General features: G+C 41.3%; 1 protein-coding gene across 1 annotated transcript; it reads right to left on the reverse strand.

Annotated features, from left to right (window-relative positions):
• Window positions 1-1,090: 1,090 nt before the first annotated feature.
• On the reverse strand, window positions 1,091-16,704 carry LOC124124446 (dynein axonemal assembly factor 10-like). Its single transcript, XM_046487622.2, has 8 exons — window positions 16,370-16,704; window positions 15,633-15,733; window positions 11,190-11,320; window positions 10,335-10,436; window positions 9,692-9,807; window positions 4,770-4,904; window positions 4,422-4,519; window positions 1,091-2,287 (listed from the first exon to the last, which is right to left on the reverse strand). Exons 1-8 carry the CDS (start codon window positions 16,541-16,543, stop codon window positions 2,080-2,082), a joined length of 1,065 nt encoding a protein of 354 aa, XP_046343578.1. The 5' UTR covers window positions 16,544-16,704; the 3' UTR covers window positions 1,091-2,079.
• Between the last annotated feature and the right edge of the window lie 4,920 nt (window positions 16,705-21,624).

Genomic DNA, 21,624 nt, shown 5'->3' on the forward strand with positions numbered 1-21,624 from the left:
TTCATATCAAATATACTCATTGATAAAAGTGGCAAAAATCCTCGGCAAGCCTCGGAATTTTTCCACTTTTATCAACTCGTGTTGATATATTTGATATCAAAAGACACGAGGGTGAGATTCTCAATATCTTCCATTGGCATTACACTGCCAATGCTGACATACTAGAGAAGTTTTCATGAAATGGATGGAAGTAACACATAAACATGATAATCATGATGACACATTGAAACTGAGTGACCACAACAGCTTAGCTATGCAGTAAAAGTTGCTATGAAGCTATGTACTGTAAATATGGACAGTTTTGAGCCATGAAATTACTGCACATGGCTAACAATAGCTTTAACTGCATCAGAAAAGTCCTGTTAAGATTACCAAATATCAAAGCTACTATTGCAGGTGTAATATTTGATAAGTAGGAAGCGACATGATGGAATGGTAAGTCAGTGTCAGTCAGTGATTGTTAAACTATGGATGCATCTGTTGTTGTAGTTGACAAGGGAGGTTGGGGCAGTGTGTTTATCTAACAGAATAAACTGTAACAAATGTCATATTTGGGATAACACTTTCTGAGTAAAGTCCAGATTCTCGTAGAGTATTGACATGTTAGAGTGACCACGTGTAATTAGGGAAACAGGATGTGAGGAATCAATTGTTTTATCATGTACTGGCTGGTTTGACAATGGGTGGAAGTGAATTAAAAAAACATGCCTCCTTACATCTTTTGTTGGTCTGCAAAAATAACTGTGTTATGAAAATATTGCAAGTGTGTGTCACTTGTAGTTTTGGCAGTACTTTCCTGCTCGCAAAACTTTCCAGATTTACAGTAACCATGGTAACATCCCTTAATTTGTTGTAGCTGAAAAGGTCATGATGATGGTATATATTCAATGTTTCACAAATATATGTATATGCTTGAATTCGCTTCAGTCATGTGCTTTTGTTTTCTATTTTCATATTCTAAGAGTCAAAAAGTAATAAATTTTATAAATCATTATTGTCTTGTGTTTTGCCTTGATAAATTCTTGACAGAGATCTTAAACTTAATGTGTTGCTATTCAGTCTCTATGATTCAATAATGACAAAGGACAACTTTTGGATTCATGATACAATTTTATGACCACATCCGATGTAGAACAAGATGAGTGATGTGGACCACAACTCTGTGACCACGCTGGACGGACAACCATCAGTGTGGGGGAATGTCAACACAGTATATACATATCAAGTACAAAATGTCTCATACAAAAATATGGAAATCACTGAACAGAAAATTAAAACATTTCAATAATGCTTATAAATATACCTGAAATAAATAACCGAGAAAATGATTCAGTTTTTTTCAACAATGTAAAAAATGCAACCCCCAAAGGATGCTATGGAGACTGAGCAGATTGCTTGGGATGTGTGGGCGGGTGCTGGACACTTTCCCTGCAATGACACTAGTATGACCAAGTGGAATACACTATCAGTCCCATTGCAATCCAATCCCCTACTCTTGAGACAATACCTCACTGTGTGGAGATCTCAGGATACCGCCATTATCAGGTGAACTCTCCAATCAACCAAGTCTCAGTGCGAACGAGCGAAGCATTCAGACAAGTACATCTGATTTCTGTATCTTGAAAATGACTATAACCTAATGTGAAAACAAAACATTATAGTATTGTGGGTAATTTACACATCCTGATGTTTTTTCTTTGAGTGTTACATCATCTATATCCAAAAGAGTGTACTATCAAGGGCATATTTGCATTTTCTAGCATTTTTCTATTTTGCTTAATAGATAGAAATTTCCAAATCAAGGCAATGAGTGAAGCAAAAATGTGTTTTACAAAGCTGACATAGGCTCAAGGAACAAAACAACCTTTATTTACAATGGTTGTCAAAGTTCACAAAAGGTTCACCTGACACGACCTTCTACTGAGGTGTGATGAGATTTTGTCATAGAGAGAGGAATTGTATGGGAGATCTGATTTTGATGAGATTGAATACACTGTATGCTGTGAATGATTTAATGCATGCACCATTCCGTGAAATGTCTCCGATATGGGTGAACTGGTGTTTCATGTAAGCTGTTTGTTACACTTTGTTGAGCTTGGTAACAATCAACACTCGGAGGTTCTGGTCAAATGATGTACACACACAAAGTCCCTCCTTGTCTGGGCTCCAGTCAAAGCTGCTGATTGGCTGAGTGGACATTGTGACATTCTGCAACAAGTTGACCGAGCCGACTACTCCCATGGCGACACCGTCACCGTCTTCTACAACACGCTTGTCGGGGTAGGAGCTGGGAACATAAAGTGCAGAGGATGGAGCTGTGGCCGACAATGATGGTGGACGTTTTGTGCCCACACATTACACACACAGGACAAAGATTTGCATCATAACAGTGTTAAATATGTTTAACTTTGAGCTTAAAACACATCTGTGACGTCATTCCATTGTTTGAACGCTCCATTATTTTTCAGGAATGGAGAGTTGCTTGTCAACTGTACAATATCTTGAAGCAACATTTGAATTAATTTCCACAAGGAACAGACGGAACTATTTTTTACATTTATTTACAAGTGAATATTTTCATTTTTTTCTGAAAACGTGTCGTTAGATTTGAAAACACATTTGACGGCATATGAAGGCATGATGCGATATTAACTATTAAATATTTTCATTATTTTGCATAATGCTTAAAAGCTCAAATTAAGATGTATATATTTTGTGTTAGAGCAGGTTACCCATTACAATGTTCATATTTATAGCAGTTAGATAAACCTTTGACGAGAAAAATAAGGTAATATAAATATTGCTTGTTTGGGGCTCTATATTTCTTATTATACCTATCAGCATGTATTAACAATGTGCAAGCAATTGATAAATACTAGTTTAGGACCCAACGAAATTATGAAGAGCTGTGTTCCATGCATTGTAAATGTCAGCTCACGACGGAGCTTGGCGCACGTGCAACAGCGGCAGAGAACGCATTCCTCGTGCATCACGCAAGGTCGACTCACGCAGTATAAATACAGACAACAAAGAGTTCTGGTTTATTTTTCAAATATTTTCAACTACAGAATATTTTGTCAAAGTGTAAAAGTAGGGATGAGTTTTAAGTAGGGGAATATCCTCGTAACTCTTCATTCCTTAAAAATAATGGGCCTCGGCCCCTGCAGGGCCTCCGCTCCACTATTTTTAAGGAATGGAGAGTTACTCGGACATTCCCCTCTACATAATGCTGATAATTAAAGTTAAAATATAGTCGGCAAATATATTTGAGATGATCATAACATCAACGAATAACATCAACATTGCAATTTATAGATGACTTTTACTCACAGGAATCCCAAGCATACAGTAATGGGATTCATGAACAAGTCTAGTGTGCAAGTGTGACATTGTAAATACCACTAAGACAAAAAGAACATTGGCTTTAATGGCATATTGGAAGATTTATTGATATATTTAACACAACATTTGGTGCTCCTGTCAAATCATGTCGACTGTGTCACAATGCTTCAACATCCAGTCTGTAGAACATCCTGACGCTAGGTGTGGGTGGCTGAAAGGTTGGGAGTTTCTTCAGGATGGACTCGGTCTGACGTGACCCGTAATGGGATGTCCTCAGATCTTTGTTGAGCGGTAGCGAGAACTAAGGTCTGATTTAATGAGATTGACTATTTCATGACAGTGGTGTGTGCCATACTGTACTATGGTCTACTCACTATTTCATGACAGTGGTGTGTACCTTACTGTGCTATAGTCTACTAACTATTTCATGACAGTGGTGTGTACCATACTGTACTATGGTCTACTCACTATTTCATGACAGTGGTGTGTACCTTACTGTTCTATAGTCTACTAACTATTTCATGACAGTGGTGTGTACCTTACTGTACTATGGTTTACTCACTATTTCATGACAGTGGTGTGTGCCATACTGTACCATGGTGTACTCACTATTTCATGACAGTGGTGTGTGCCATACTGTACTATGGTCTACTCACTATTTCATGACAGTGGTGTGTGCCATACTGTACTATGGTCTACTCACTATTTCATGACTGTGGTGTGTGCCATACTGTACTATGGTTTACTCACTATTTCATGACAGTGGTGTGTACCATACTGTACTATGGTTTACTCACTATTTCATGACTGTGGTGTGTGCCATACTGTACCATGGTCTACTCACTATTTCATGACAGTGGTGTGTGCCATACTGTACTATGGTTTACTCACTATGTCATGACAGTGGTGTGTACCATACTGTACTATGGTTTACTCACTATTTCATGACAGTGGTGTGTGCCATACTGTACTATAGTCTACTAACTATTTCATGACAGTGGTGTGTACCATACTGTACTTTGGTCTATTTACTATTTCATGACAGTGATGTGTACCTTACTGTACTATAGTCTACTCACTATTTCCACAAGTTGAGGGATCCATTGCCTCCACCTGTCATGAAGATATCTCTGTTCTGGGGCAGATGCCGTGCCAACCACACTGTGGACTTGTGTGCCTGGCAACAACAAACACATCAACACTGTTTAGAAGACATGGACTACATTTTGTACAAATGCTCCATTCTAAAGATACTTTAAAACACTAGAAAATACTGGTTATAAGATACAATGCTTATACAGCATCAATAAAACACCCCATGACCTAGGAATAACTGGGTTCACTAAATTGGTGTTGGTTTCTGCTGTCATTGCCAAGTTTCCCAGACCCAGTAGTTTGTACTGAGCTCCTGTCACACATGTACTCACTTTCTCCGACAAGCCTGTGAAGCCCTTCTTGGGATGCTGGGTCCTCATATCAAACACATGGAACTTGGCCTCCAGGGTTGTGGCTGCCAGCTTGTTCATGTTGATGTCCTTCCTGTCAAACTCCACACCACACACCTGAACACATAGAGCAGTACATAGTCAGGGACAAACCTTCACAATCGGGAGAAGTCGCCACATGCATTCCTGATGAATGTGAGCAACTGAAATACATGAAAACATAAGTAACCTGCTGATTGGTAAGTGGGTTTGGGGGCTGTGTGATTATTCTTATGGTGATGAAGTATAGATGTATCCGGGGTCAGTGAAAGAAACTAACACGAATGTTTCACTAGGGCCACCACAGAGGGGTAGTTTCACTAGGGCCACCACAGGGTGGTAGTTTCACTAGGGCCACCACAGGGGGGGAGTTTCACTAGGGCCACCACAGGGGGGGGAGTTTCACTAGGGCCATCACAGAGAGGTAGTTTCACTAGGGTCACCAAAGGGAGGTAGTTTCACTAGGGCCACCACAGAGAGGTAGTTTCACTAGGGCCACCACAGGGAGGTAGTTTCACAAGGGCCACCACAGGGGGGGGGGGAGTTTCACTAGGGCCATCACAGAGAGGTAGTTTCACTAGGGCCACCACAGAGAGGTAGTTTCACTAGGGCCACCACAGGGTGGTAGTTTCACTAAGGCCACCACAGGGAGGTAGTTTCACAAGGGCCACCACAGGGGGGGGGGGGGGAGTTTCACTAGGGCCATCACAGAGAGGTAGTTTCACTAGGGCCACCACAGAGAGGTAGTTTCACTAGGGCCACCACAGGGTGGTAGTTTCACTAAGGCCACCACAGGGAGGTAGTTTCACTAGGGCCACCACAGAGAGGTAGTTTCACTAGGGCCACCACAGGGAGGTAGTTTCACTAGGGCCACCACAGGGGGGGGGGGGGGGGGGGGGAGTTTCACTAGGGCCATCACAGAGAGGTAGTTTCAATAGGGTCACCACAGGGAGGTAGTTTCACTAGGGCCACCATGGGGAGGTAGTTTCACTAAGGCCACCACAGGGAGGTAGTTTCACAAGGGCCACCACAGAGAGTAGTTTCACTAGGGTCACCACAGAGAGGTAGTTTCACTAGGGCCACCACAAGGTGGTAGTTTCACTAGGGCCACCACAGAGAGGTAGTTTTACTAGGGCCACCATAGAGAGGTAGTTTCACTAGGGCCACCACAGGGAGGTAGTTTCACTTGGGTCACCATGGTGAGGTAGTTTCAATAAGGCCACCACAGGGAGGTAGTAACAAGGGCCACCACAGGGAGGTAGTTTCACTAGGGCCACCACAGGGAGGTAGTAACAAGGGCCACCACAGGGAGGTAGTTTCACTAGGGCCACCACAGGGTGGTAGTTTCACTAGGGCCACCACAGAGAGGTAGTTTTACTAGGGCCACCAAAGAGAGGTAGTTTCACTAGGGCCACCATGGTGAGGTAGTTTAACTAAGGCCACCACAGGGAGTTAGTTTCACTAGGGTCACTGCCGGTTGGTAGTTTCACTAAGGCCACCACAGGGAGGTAGTTTCACAAGGGCCACCACAGGGAGGTAGTTTCACTAGGGCCACCACAGGGGGGGAGTTTCACTAGGGCCATCACAGAGAGGTAGTTTCACTAGGGTCACCACAGGGAGGTAGTTTCACTAGGGCCACCACAGAGAGGTAGTTTCACTAGGGCCACCACAGAGAGGTAGTTTTACTAGGGCCACCACAGGGAGGTAGTTTCACTAGGGCCACCACAGAGAGGTAGTTTCACTAGGGCCACCACAGAGAGGTAGTTTCACTAGGGCCACCACAGAGAGGTAGTTTCACTAGGGTCACCACAGGGAGGTAGTTTCACTAGGGCCACCACAGAGAGGTAGTTTCACTAGGGCCACCACAGAGAGGTAGTTTTACTAGGGCCACCACAGTGAGGTAGTTTCACTAGGGCCACCACAGAGAGGTAGTTTCACTAGGGCCACCACAGAGAGGTAGTTTCACTAGGGTCACCACAGAGAGGTAGTTTCACTAGGGCCACCACAGGGTGGTAGTTTCACTTGGGTCACCACGGGGAGATAGTTTCACTAGGGCCACCACAGAGAGGTAGTTTCACAAGGGCCACCACAGGGAGGTAGTTTCACTAGGGCCACCACAGAGAGGTAGTTTCACTAGGGCCACCACAGGGTGGTAGTTTTACTAGGGTCACTGCCGGTTGGTAGTTTCACTAGGGCCACCACAGGGAGGTAGTTTCACTAAGGCCACCACAGAGAGGTAGTTTTACTAGGGCCACCACAGAGAAGTAGTTTCGCTAAGGCCACCATAGAGAGGTAGTTTTACTAGGGCCACCACAGAGAGGTAGTTTCACTAGGGCCACCACAGGGAGGTTGTTTCACTAGGGCCACCACAGAGAGGTAGTTTCACTAGGGCCACCACAGGGTGGTAGTTTCACTTGGGTCACCACGGGGTGGTAGTTTCACAAGGGCCACCACAGGGAGGTAGTTTCACTTGGGTCACCACAGGGAGGTAGTTTCACTAGGGCCACCACAGAGAGGTAGTTTTACTAGGGCCACCAAAGAGAGGTAGTTTCACTAGGGCCACCATGGTGAGGTAGTTTAACTAAGGCCACCACAGGGAGTTAGTTTCACTAGGGTCACTGCCGGTTGGTAGTTTCACTAAGGCCACCACAGGGAGGTAGTTTCACAAGGGCCACCACAGGGAGGTAGTTTCACTAGGGCCACCACAGGGGGGGAGTTTCACTAGGGCCATCACAGAGAGGTAGTTTCACTAGGGTCACCACAGGGAGGTAGTTTCACTAGGGCCACCACAGAGAGGTAGTTTCACTAGGGCCACCACAGAGAGGTAGTTTTACTAGGGCCACCACAGGGAGGTAGTTTCACTAGGGCCACCACAGAGAGGTAGTTTCACTAGGGCCACCACAGAGAGGTAGTTTCACTAGGGCCACCACAGAGAGGTAGTTTCACTAGGGTCACCACAGGGAGGTAGTTTCACTAGGGCCACCACAGAGAGGTAGTTTCACTAGGGCCACCACAGAGAGGTAGTTTTACTAGGGCCACCACAGTGAGGTAGTTTCACTAGGGCCACCACAGAGAGGTAGTTTCACTAGGGCCACCACAGAGAGGTAGTTTCACTAGGGTCACCACAGAGAGGTAGTTTCACTAGGGCCACCACAGGGTGGTAGTTTCACTTGGGTCACCACGGGGAGATAGTTTCACTAGGGCCACCACAGAGAGGTAGTTTCACAAGGGCCACCACAGAGAGTAGTTTCACTAGGGTCACCACAGAGAGGTAGTTTCACTAGGGCCACCACAAGGTGGTAGTTTCACTAGGGCCACCACAGAGAGGTAGTTTTACTAGGGCCACCATAGAGAGGTAGTTTCACTAGGGCCACCACAGGGAGGTAGTTTCACTTGGGTCACCATGGTGAGGTAGTTTCAATAAGGCCACCACAGGGAGGTAGTAACAAGGGCCACCACAGGGAGGTAGTTTCACTAGGGCCACCACAGGGAGGTAGTAACAAGGGCCACCACAGGGAGGTAGTTTCACTAGGGCCACCACAGGGTGGTAGTTTCACTAGGGCCACCACAGAGAGGTAGTTTTACTAGGGCCACCAAAGAGAGGTAGTTTCACTAGGGCCACCATGGTGAGGTAGTTTAACTAAGGCCACCACAGGGAGTTAGTTTCACTAGGGTCACTGCCGGTTGGTAGTTTCACTAAGGCCACCACAGGGAGGTAGTTTCACAAGGGCCACCACAGGGAGGTAGTTTCACTAGGGCCACCACAGGGGGGGAGTTTCACTAGGGCCATCACAGAGAGGTAGTTTCACTAGGGTCACCACAGGGAGGTAGTTTCACTAGGGCCACCACAGAGAGGTAGTTTCACTAGGGCCACCACAGAGAGGTAGTTTTACTAGGGCCACCACAGGGAGGTAGTTTCACTAGGGCCACCACAGAGAGGTAGTTTCACTAGGGCCACCACAGAGAGGTAGTTTCACTAGGGCCACCACAGAGAGGTAGTTTCACTAGGGTCACCACAGGGAGGTAGTTTCACTAGGGCCACCACAGAGAGGTAGTTTCACTAGGGCCACCACAGAGAGGTAGTTTTACTAGGGCCACCACAGTGAGGTAGTTTCACTAGGGCCACCACAGAGAGGTAGTTTCACTAGGGCCACCACAGAGAGGTAGTTTCACTAGGGTCACCACAGAGAGGTAGTTTCACTAGGGCCACCACAGGGTGGTAGTTTCACTTGGGTCACCACGGGGAGATAGTTTCACTAGGGCCACCACAGAGAGGTAGTTTCACAAGGGCCACCACAGGGAGGTAGTTTCACTAGGGCCACCACAGAGAGGTAGTTTCACTAGGGCCACCACAGGGTGGTAGTTTTACTAGGGTCACTGCCGGTTGGTAGTTTCACTAGGGCCACCACAGGGAGGTAGTTTCACTAAGGCCACCACAGAGAGGTAGTTTTACTAGGGCCACCACAGAGAAGTAGTTTCGCTAAGGCCACCATAGAGAGGTAGTTTTACTAGGGCCACCACAGAGAGGTAGTTTCACTAGGGCCACCACAGGGAGGTTGTTTCACTAGGGCCACCACAGAGAGGTAGTTTCACTAGGGCCACCACAGGGTGGTAGTTTCACTTGGGTCACCACGGGGTGGTAGTTTCACAAGGGCCACCACAGGGAGGTAGTTTCACTTGGGTCACCACAGGAAGGTCGTTTCACTAAGGCCACCACAGGGAGGTAGTTTCACAAGGGCCACCACAGGGAGAAGTTTCACAAGGGCCACCATGGGATAGTAGTTTTACTAGGGCCCACCATGGGGTGGGCCAACAGGGCTAGTGATGTTCTAACTGCAGAAAAATAACTTCATATAAGAACTCACCCCATTTTTTATGTTTGTTTCCCATTTGAGTGCCATGTTTCTGAGGTCGAACAGCTTGACATCCCCGTTATCATATCCAGCACACACGCATCTCTCCTGGGCGTTGTACGCATTACCTGCACACAGGCAGCACAAGGTTTTCTTAAGCAGCATGCACATGGCAACATGGACATCTATCTTTTAATATGTCCAGGGTGCCAGCCGATTTCTTCATACAAGTTCTACTATGATATTTTCACATCTGTCTTTAAGAACAGTGCTAACAAATATTCGCAAGAAAGATTAAATCTTCATTTCAAATACTGACGCATAGAAAATGTACAAATAACATCTGTGCCAGAATATAATACCTCGGGCAGGAATGGAGAAGTGATATTGCAAGACTTTGCAGTAAACCATGAAACATCCGATCCAGGTACGACTGAGCTTAAAGACAGGTTATTCTCTGCAGTATGTAAACACTTTGATTTGAAGACAAAAGCAAACAGAAACAATTTGAACAGGGTATATAATGTTTACAATTCCATGAGTTTGTGTTGTGTCATGTAATCGTCACATGCACAAAATGAGTTCTAATTCATTCATGCCAGGGATAGCAGAGTGCTTCATTGAGGCATGGTACAAGGGAGATAACTCCACCTACCAAAAGCCACACTCCAACAATCTCTCTTTGTCTCTCCTTCCCCTGGCTCCATTGTTGCCACTGGGTCATTTTTCTGTCGGGGATCCCAAACTTTCACAGACCCTACAACAAAGTATTCAAGGTTCACAAATATACAAGATGTTTGAGGTTTGATTACCTTGTGTCTCAAGATTAACATAAATAATTATTAGGTTTAGTGAAACCGAGTACCAAATGTTTTGTCTTTTCTGAGGGCAAGAAGTTTCCGATTTCCATTTGTATTCGCGATATAACTGTAATACTGTAAAAAGCCGCGTTAAACCCAACTCACTCACTCACTCTACCCTTGAGGGCAGGCAGGAGGTGACCTCTACCCTTGAGGGCAGGCAGGAGGTGACCTCTACCCTTGAGGGCAGACAGGAGGTGACCTCTACCCTTGAGGGCAGGCAGGAGGTGACCTCTACCCTTGAGGGCAGACAGGAGGTGACCTCTACCCTTGAGGGCAGGCAGGAGGTGACCTCTACCCTTGAGGGCAGACAGGAGGTGACCTCTACCCTTGAGGGCAGGCAGGAGGTGACCTCTACCCTTGAGGGCAGGCAGGAGGTAAACTCTACATGTGATGCAGACATGGATGAAAAACGCTACAGTGCCTACAGGCATTTTAACGTCGACAGCGCAGAGTGAAAAAACGACAATACATTGATTGTGAAGTGTATATTGAAATTGAGTCTGTGTCTAAGGTTTTGAGGCACGGGAACTTGAGTCAATTTTGTTCTCACTGCCAGCACTGGTCAGAGCTCTAATTGCCTGTGTACAAATCTAAAGATGATCTTAACTCTTTTGGCATAACAGAAAGTTCGGTGTATGTCTCCTTACCATCTCGACTGCCTGTGACAATCTCAGGTGCCCCTTCTCCTATACCCAGGCCTCCCACACCATCAATACAGTTGATGATCTCCTTGTGGGCCTTCACTGAATACACAGGCAGTTCAGTGGACTCGAGGTTCCTGAAACATTATATAACTGAAACCATCAACTGAATAATTTATCAAATAACAACTGTATTGAACTCATAAATCTGTGTTGATGGACCCAGTCTGCAACATATGGGTATCACATTTGACTGCATGCAGTCATCAAGCATTCATTCCAAGTACTGCCTAATCCCAAATGAATCTTACATTGTTAAGCCATTGTATCATCTTGAGGTGTTAATCAACACTATAACAATGGTGTTGTGTGAAGAAAGGGAATTCCATTGTGATGTATTTACATCACATTTAATTAAGGTCCTCCAACCTTTGCGTATCACTGGATGGATTCCTTTAAGCACATACTTAATCAATGGACATCAGGCATGGGACTTCATTAGCCAATAGACCGATCTAGTCTGTCAATCAAAATTGGCACATGCATCATTTTGAGCCAATCAGAAGGCCCGGCACACTTTGCGGATTTGTCAGACTTACTTCTGAGGTCAAACGACACCCAAGAAGCGACATGGCTACGGTTTGTGCTATTTTCACTCGCGATATTCATTATGTATCGCTGGGATTAGATGTATACCTTTACCCAAACCCCCAGGGTCGGGAGAAAAATGTTTGAGGCTGATCAAGATGTGCGCTGGGCCTCACCATCCGTTAAATGTCGCCACCATCTTCCACGGGACCCACGTCTGCTCGAAGGTGAGTATTTGCACGAATTTCCGCACTTTTGCACATATGCATACTCAAATCGGGTAAATGAAAACACGTAGCAAGTTCTGATTTTACGCATGTTATAAACAAGGATAATGCTTGTAACTACAAAATCATTTTCAAATTAAGTATTTTGGCAACATCGGGCATTGAGTTAGCAGGTCATATTGCTGAAATGTGAAACGCGAGACGACCGTGACACACTGTAAACAAATATGATTGTGATCTGATTTCGGTTAGTGCAGAACACAATCTGCTATTATTTACATTGAAGTATGATCTGGTGGATCTTGTATTCCTCTCTCTTAGATATGATTTATTTTGTTACAGATTTTTAGATATGATTTAGTTTCAAAATCACAAAACAAATGACAATAAGCCTATCTGTTAATATTGCAAAGTACTCGAGCATAATATTGCAAATTACTCCAGCAGTAATAATTCTTTAAACATAGAAATGTAATCATTGTCAATGGTTTTCGTTCCACAAAATCTTTCAATTTATTTCATATAAGTTCCCATTAAATCATGCTTTGACTATTTCAGCATTTCTATGAAGAGACAGGACCCATGCAGTAATGTGAAATGGAATCATCCCTTCAAGGTTAGAAAGGAGAGGAAAATTTCATGAGAAGGAAGTGAATTACTGAAATATTTTGAAATAAAAAAACTTATCTTTGTTAATACAAGAAAATTATTGGTTTAGAATTGTTTGCAACATAAGTTATTCACTGGTAGTTGAAGCTTACTGATATACATTTTAGTGAAACAATATAACTGTTAAAAATGATTTTAAGTGTCAAGTCATTTTAAATAATTTACTGGAAATAATAGCAAGATTGTTTATGAATTCAGAGTAACATGGTCAAGTAATGATATAAATTATAATCTAATCAAGTAATTAATAATTATACCAACCAGTTATTTAATTGATGCCGCATAAAAGTCAGATTAATGATTTAATTGCACTAACGTGGTATAAAACTTAGCTTGTTGGCTCTTTCTAAAGGACATAATAATTTCTTTTTAAATAATATATTTTTAAAAAAGATTGTGTTGAAAGTGATTACCAGTATCATAATGCATGATACTTATTTCAAGATATTCAGAATTTGTAAAAACAAAGACACTATCTCTTTGCCACACCATGATCAGGCATTATCCAGAGTGCCTGATCAATTCTGATACAGAATATATTAGATAATTCTTAATACATTTCATATATAACTGTGATGAATATTGAAATGTATTTAACCCAAAATGTAATTCTTTACCATGATTTGGGGAGACCTAGAAAAGGAACTGGTCTGAATCCCTGTTTGTGTGTATTACTTAAGGAAAAGTCAAGTTCACACCAATATTTGTGAAGCATACTTGGGATATATGTTTAAATATCTAATGAACTCCAGGTGTCCAATTACCGGATATTTGCATTTAAATGTACGTTGCTTCATGCATAAGTAATAATTGTCAATTCACATGTGATTTGTTAAATAAAATATATATTATTTATTGTTATGTCCTAATTATTTCTTCTTACTAAGTAACAACCATGATCATGATGATGTCAACAGGTAATTTTGTTGATTAAAGCTTTGCACTTATGACATATTTAAGTCTTTGGATGGCATTTAGAAGAGATACACATCAGGAAGAGAAGATAAGGATGGTGGTGTTGCTCATAATTAAGAAGTTGACATCCATAAATTCTCTTCCTTATGAGATATTTGTTGTACTTAATTTACATGTTTAGCTGTTAACAGTAATAATTCTTGGATTCATGGCAAGTCTTTAGAATAAAAGATCATATATGAGTTTTGATTTGTTGTATATTTTATCAATGCAAGTTAATTGATGGGAAGTACAGCAGACCCTGTCTTCAGATACTTTGGCCATTACAGGTTTCCCTTCTCTGGAACATGAATGATTGATTTGCCATAACCATGGCAGTTACAGGTGCTCAGTTTATCTTGGATCCTCTCAATGTTTTCCACTGTTCTCACATACATGTACCTAAATACTGGCAGTTTATTAAGTCCAATATTATGGAAGTGTGACCAGGGATTTTTATCTAAATTTAGAATTGCAAACTAAGTGCCCTATGCAAACAGATTGGGGAAAAAACTAATAAGGTATAATTTCCTTACATTCTGCATTATTTTAGGATGGCACAGATATGTTAAAACTTTTAAAGAGGGACAGTTTACTGACATCTGCTACAGATTTGGGGCTGAATATCAGCCTCTGAGCAGGTCTAGATTTATCCCTGGTGACATGCCCGACCCCACATTCCAGATGCCTAAATAAAGTATAAGTTATGATTAATTTATTGCATAATAAAACCAATGTAGCAGTGAGGAGAAATAATGTACTGCTTTGATTTTATCAACTATTCTTTTATGTTCATTCATTAAAAAGACCCACTAACTCTATAGGTTAACTCTTTTAGGTTATATTGGTTTTACTTAGAGGAGACAAATAACGTGGGCAATGTAACTGTTGACAATCTATTTAGAGATATCCACATTTGTAACTTGTGCTTTTGTTTACGGTTTCCAGCTCTTTCTATACACTTAAATTACGATGGAAAGTACAAACAAAATTTAGTTACCCCGCCCTCGGATGAATAATATATTATTGACATGCTGTAAATTGGCAATATATTATGCTCTGCCTGACATGTGTGCTTCGAAGTAGTGCACGATTCTAACTTTCAGCCATGGTGACTTCCTCATTGACCGATACACCATTACATCGGACTTATGAATCATTCTCACTCCCAATATGCAATTTGACAACTAAAATAGAACCCAAAACAGATCATATATAACTCTCTTTAGATATTTTTGACACATGACTGGTAACAAAGCATTCTGAGCTAAATTCATCGCCCACGATTCAAGTTTCGCCAGCTGTGACGCCATTGCGAATAGCCAGTGGTTGTCCCCCCTAACGCCTAAAACAAGGACGGCAGCTTGTGGCCCGGGCTTATCAATCGGGACTGGATCTGACTATTGTCTGTAGCAAGTAGGTAGTAAAATGTCTTTTTGACATTCTACAAGATCAGAGCAAATTATACTGCAACTGATTGTCAGTACAGGACTAAACTTGAAAAAGACAAATTGGCTTACACAGACTATGTCCTAATTGGCTTACACAGACTATGTCCTAATTGGCTTACACAGACTATGTCCTAATTGGCTTACACAGACTATGTCCTAATTGGCTTACACAGACTATGTCCTAATTGGCTTACACAGACTATGTCCTAAAAATCCATGAAGCTTAGGTTTGGATTATGAGTATGTACTAATACAACCATAACACAGGCATAATGTCATATTATGTTTCAGTGACAGAATTTGTATACTCTGCAGATCCAAACATATTGGTACTTATCATGAACGTATGTGTGCACTGCAGTCTGTGCCAAAGACTTTTTAGGTTACTCATCCAAACTTGGCTCTTAGCAGAATTTTTCATCTGATTATAGTGTCATGACATGGACTATTATTTCTGAGCTTACTAGACAGAATAGAATTTTACTTAACACAGGCTTCGGACTACTGGCAGACTGACATGGTACAGATATCTTGATATATGAAAAGCAATAATTACTTACCACATCTGCATCTTCCCATCAAAATCCCCTGTTGCTAGGAAACGTTGCTGCAGTGTTGATGCTCCAAATGTTGAACATTTAAATGTTTTGGCCTTTTCAACCTAGGAAAATTAGCACTGAGTGACAGAAATTGAAGATGTAATTTCACAGATACATGTAACTTATTATATTCCTTAAACAGTGTTCATTCCATGGCATCATGCTTTGCTAAACAATCACCAAATTCTCTATACAGCATGCTGAAAACACATAGGACCTAATCAAAATTCGTAGAGTGAATGAACGAGTTGGGTTTTAACAGTATTCCAGTTATATCATGGCGTGTCTGCTTAATGTTGGAGGAAAGCCCGAAGTGATGCAGGTCTCAGATGTTTACCACTTCGGTGAAACCCACGAGCACGCGTATGGTGCTGACAAACCTAAAAAACATAATTGGGTCGAACCAGGATTCAAACCCACAATCATAGGTTTCTGTCGTGCCCAAGGGACAAAAATTCGTAGCTCTAGACATTTCAAATATATAATTTGACATCATATTGTCTTTAATAAACTACCCACAAATACAAGTTCGTCTGCCACATCAGTTGTTTTCTAAAAGCTAATACAAATGTTTGGACGCAATAACCATGATAACAAATCAATGATTCCTTAATATGCCTATAACCAAGAGTTGAAATTGAAAATACAAAGGTTAAATACGCAAACCTGCTACCCGAGTCTATGTCCTTAGATCTTACCTTGTGAACCAGTTTGACGTCGCCATGTGATACTTCATACACCTGTATTGCCCCTGTTCCCCTTGCAAATCCCCCAATTACCACGAACTTAGCAGAACATGGAACCCATTTAGCATCGAAAAGAGTGTATTCCAAAGGCTTCTGGATGTGAGCAATAATTTGTGGCTTATCCATGGTGCTTTCTGTAGGTCTGACTTGTTCTGGTCTACACGTGGGTAAACAACAGTAACTGTTTTGGTTTATAAACTCATTCACATGTCAAAACTTGATTTAGCAGATGATTCGAGAATGGCGGTTACTCTCTACATCGCGTTAGCAAGTTAGAATAACAGTGGAGCGACTCCTACGGAGGGTTTGAAAACTATATAAGGAGCTCAAAGGGAGCATTCATTGCGTTTAAGCTGGGCCCCGTCTCTAATATTACAATTTCTGTGTGATGCATTTATTTTACTTCATAGCATGTGATGTTTTCACAATAAGTTAGTTGCGCCTCCCAATCAGAGTCGGCGAGTTATAACCTGCACCCCCTGTATATATGGTGTCCTTGGTTATTATGTGAATTCGAATAAAATCAATAATATTGTAAATGGATGAATACAATAAGGCATAGGCCATATGTTGGTATATCATGGTCTAAGACCTTTGGCCCTAACACTAATCCTCTTGAAATGATATCAAGAGAGAGGTATCGAAACGGAACAATATCTTATTTCACTGACATTTCATCAATATCATCGTCGTTACTATCACCATCATCATCATCATCATCCATAATCGTTGAATTATTATTTCAGCATGTTCTCAACTATCACTTATTTGACATCAACAAATTAAATCATCAGCTCTTTTAAGTAAATGACCTGATTCTGTTTGCTAAAGTGTTTTTAGTTTCGATTAATGACCTGATTCTGATTGCTATAGTATCTTAGTATTGGTTAATGACCCGATTCTGATTTTTTAGACCCGATACCGATTGCTAAAGTTTCGCAGTATTGATTGATGACCTGATTGCGATTGCTATAGTTTTTTTTAGTTTTGATTGATGACCTGATTCTTATTGCTATAGATTTTTTAGTTTCGAATAATGACCTGATTCAGATTTCTATAGTTTCTCTATATTGGTTAATGACCTGATTCTGATTTCTACAGTTTTTTTGTATTGGTTAATGACCTGATTCTGATTTCTATAGTGTCTTAGTATTGGTTAATGACCTGATTCTGATTTCTACAGTTTCTTAGTATTGGTTAATGACCTGATTCTGATTTCTATAGTTTCTTAGTATCGGTTAATGACCTGATTCTGATTTCTACAGTTTCTTAGTATTGGTTAATGACCTGATTCTGATTTCTACAGTTTCTTAGTATTGGTTAATGACCTGATGCTGATTTCTACAGTTTCTTAGTATCGGTTAATGACCTAATTCTGATTTCTATAGTTTCTTAGTATTGGTTAATGACCTGATTCTGATTTCTAGTTTCTTTGTATTGGTTAATAAACTGATTATGACTGCTGTAGTTATACACTATTGGTTAATGACGTACATATTGTTGGCCCTAATCTTGTAGCGAGGCTAAGCACATACGTCCCCTGATTCCATGTTCTGCAGCTGCTAATTGTACATCAGACAAGAGTGGATTATGATGTAGATTAGCCCTTTGTTGAATCAAACATAAAAAGTCCTTTGTTGTTAATCTTTACATAACAAATTCCATAGAATACGTTTCAAAAATCAAGTAACAATTGTGAGCTAGATGAATTAATCTTCTCGTCTTTGTTAAATTAATGATAAAATCTGAATTAGCTGACTAATTCTTGGTTCGAGTCTATTGGGTATATAATACTAACATGTAGACATTTTTTTTAAAATGATACTGCTTAAAACGCTGTTTCAGGCGACGTCTATCTTTTCGTGTGCTTCCCCAAGTGTGTAAACGGCAATCTCATTAAAATCAGACCTTAGTTCTCGCTACAGCTAAACAAAGATCTGAGGACACCCCATTACGACCAATGGAATGACTGACAAGACGTCGACATTAGCCAATCAGAAGGCAGCTTTCTCGTGCTTTACAGCACTAATTTCAAATTGGCGACTACGCATGCATGGCTGGCCCAGGCTCCAGTCTTATACAGGTCGGGTTCCGGGTTAGATTTGCTCCCTAGCAACATGTTTGCCTGGCGTAAGGGTCAACCTAATGGATCCGGTGGTCAGGCTAAGTGGCATGGTTGTGGCCGCTTCTTGCTCTCGTCATATTCCTCCCTCTTGTCTTTTGCACCCTTCCTTTCTTCGTCGTTACACGCAAAAATCACTTTCTTTCTTTTTCTAAACAAAACACAATTTTAGAACTAGTTAGTATCTGTGTTTGAAAATATACACTCATTTTTTTTCACAGTGAAAGTAGGAAGCTCACAATAGTGTTAAAATGATATGCCGTTATGAAGCCTTCGTTTTACGAGCGAAATAGGCCTGAGTTATCCCCCTTAGATTATGACGTAATTGGTGCCAATTCAACTGGGTCCCTGTCTATTCTCAACGCAAAAGATATCAAGGACCAGTTTGCGGTAAAACAACATGGGTCTACGACACACTCTGGTGACTCAGCATAACACAATTCTGGCTGGCATCTGAGACGCTAGAATCACAAAACTGTACCTACACCACGTGAAGCGGCTCTAACAAAGCATGATGACGTCATAATGTTTATCAATTGGCACCAATGACGTCATATTGCAAGGGGCATAAGCCATGGTGTTTTTGTTATGGAAATAGAACACTTGGTAAATGTGAAAAATATAAATCGTTTTAATGCAAAAAATATGTTAATTAAATTTGATGTTTTTATATTTTTGTCTATGACACTTCTATGTTAACACTTTTAATGTGGAAAAAGTACAAGAAAAATTGGTTCATTTCCGTGTGAACTTGCCCTTTAAAGCCCCATCTGCGGTAGTCATGGTAGTAACTACCGCACTCTAGTGGGCGGAGCTTATACAAGTGATTTGACAGGTCAATATGACGTCATGATAACACATACATTTCATTGGTTAATGCGTAAACGGGTGACGTCATGTAAACACCCACCCACGTGGGTCATTTGACAACAAGGACGTAAGTTTTAATGGTACTATAAATATCTACCAAACGATTCCAAGACTTTTCAACAAACGCGTACGTCTTTGGTTTCAAAACCTACCTGCCATGTCGTCTTCACATCTTCATAGATGATACCGTGGAATGTCCACGATTTATCCAACACACAAATTATAGTTCTAGATCTCTGGACTAGAACGAAATACGTTTGTCGTGATGCACATGAGCAGTGTAAATGAAGAAACATAATATGTGTTGGGGCACCAATCGCTCTCCTGTGGTGTACGGTATATCTGCAGTTTATAAATAGCATTTCTCACAATATATACAGTAATCGGTGATTTCAACAATGTTTTTCTTCGTTGTGTTCGTCTTGCCTCATCTGGAATCTGGATGACAACGATCGTGTTACAAAAAACCCTGGTAATGGTCAAAAATATTTTCAAGTGATCAAAGTAGTTTCTTGTCGTTTTTTCATTTCCCAGTAGCAATGTATTTTGGCAAAGTCTCACTTGTCCGATGAAGCTCCTCATGCCGAAGTAACTCGATCCGTGAAACTTGGCGGGTCCCAGTGACCCAGATCCCTGTTGATTGGCATGCCAAGTGTCATTTGCATAAGGCCATCCATATTTTTTGTATGTGTTTCTTCCCTCAAGCCTCAACTAATCAGAGACCGGGCGGACGAAATAAAATATATGACTTATCAAAACATGTCTTTCAATAATTGTGTAAGTTATTTGATGACATTTTAAAAAAAGGTTCAACACTTGGTACTTGAATCTAGTCTATGAATTAATTTATGATGTAGATCGATTCGCTTTGGAAACGAATTTTCAATAAACAACGGAACAAAGATAAAGTTGACCTGGTTCTTTTATGACGGTGCAATTGTAGATCTAGTAGTATTTCTTTTATTAGATCGGTGCGCAATTTTCCACAGCGGCAGGAAAATTGAGACACGAAGACATTCACGTCGTCATGGAGATAAAAATATTCAAATACGGACAGCCTCACAGACTTCGCAACGATGTTCAGATAAATATTTGTTCACATTAATTCTGTCATGTGCGTGAAAATGGGTTTCAACATTAATTTCATCAAGCTTACATTCAGGTCGCTGGCTACTTCGGCATTAACACATGTTTTGTCTCGAAGCTCAAAGCAACAATGTTTCTCTCAGATACATTTTTCTCTCCATCCATGATGAACATCTGTCGTAATGTCAATGCCTCAACATTCCTGGGCAGCTGATTTCAACAATGTAATACACACGGCCTCCTTCCAAATACCCACCACGTGATCAGGGTTACGACCTTGGGATAAATTAATAAATTATTTTGCATTTTTAGAAAAGATTTGTTTTCGTGAATATTATTTTTTTTAAATATCCTGTACATGGTACTTTTGGATTGCACTGGGCATTTCTTTTATTACTTTCTAAAACTTTTTATTGTCGCCTTTCTGACCACGCGATCTCCTAGCAACTACGCCCCATGAGCGCATCGAGTTGCTGCTTACAACTGTCAAGAACTTTGCAATTTCGCTTGTTTTCAATATGAGCAACAAAACATTTTCATGTGAAGCCTAATTTGACGAAGAATTGTTCGAGATAATCAGAGTGAATCAGTGTCACAGGTAGATTTCATTGTGGAAGCCGAATATGTATGTTCACATTTCTTTTGTCAACCATGCGTGACACGGCACAGGCAATCGCAGTTAGGGAATGGTGCGGCCACCATGTTGCAGAAATTCGTCGATTCGAACACATTGCTTCTGGACTGAGCTAAATAAACGAAGTGTTTGGAGAGATCGTAGATACTTGGACTTGAAGAAACGGAAATAAACGTTGCAGCAGATGAAGGATTGGTGTGGACAAAACCGGAAAGGGATCTCAGATTATATTTTAAAACTTGTGCGCGAAGTGTATCCAAATACCCCGAACAAAAAATACATGGGACAAGTGTGGATCTAATGATCAAACTCAGTTTTGTGTGTGAAAATTCTGTGAAGAAAAGGAAATTCATAATTAAAGTTGTCTTGGAAAAGTGTATTGGATTTTTCGTTTATCGTAAGTACAATATTATCTGGATACGCCTTCAGTAGGTCAAAACATCAAGTATATTTCGTTACTTATTTACCAGTTGCTTATGTGCATTGTTATGTTGA

This window comes from Haliotis rufescens, unplaced genomic scaffold (genome assembly GCF_023055435.1).
Source record: "Haliotis rufescens isolate VD_foot unplaced genomic scaffold, xgHalRufe1.0.p SCAF_3, whole genome shotgun sequence".
NCBI classification, from domain to species: Eukaryota; Metazoa; Mollusca; class Gastropoda; order Lepetellida; family Haliotidae; genus Haliotis; species Haliotis rufescens.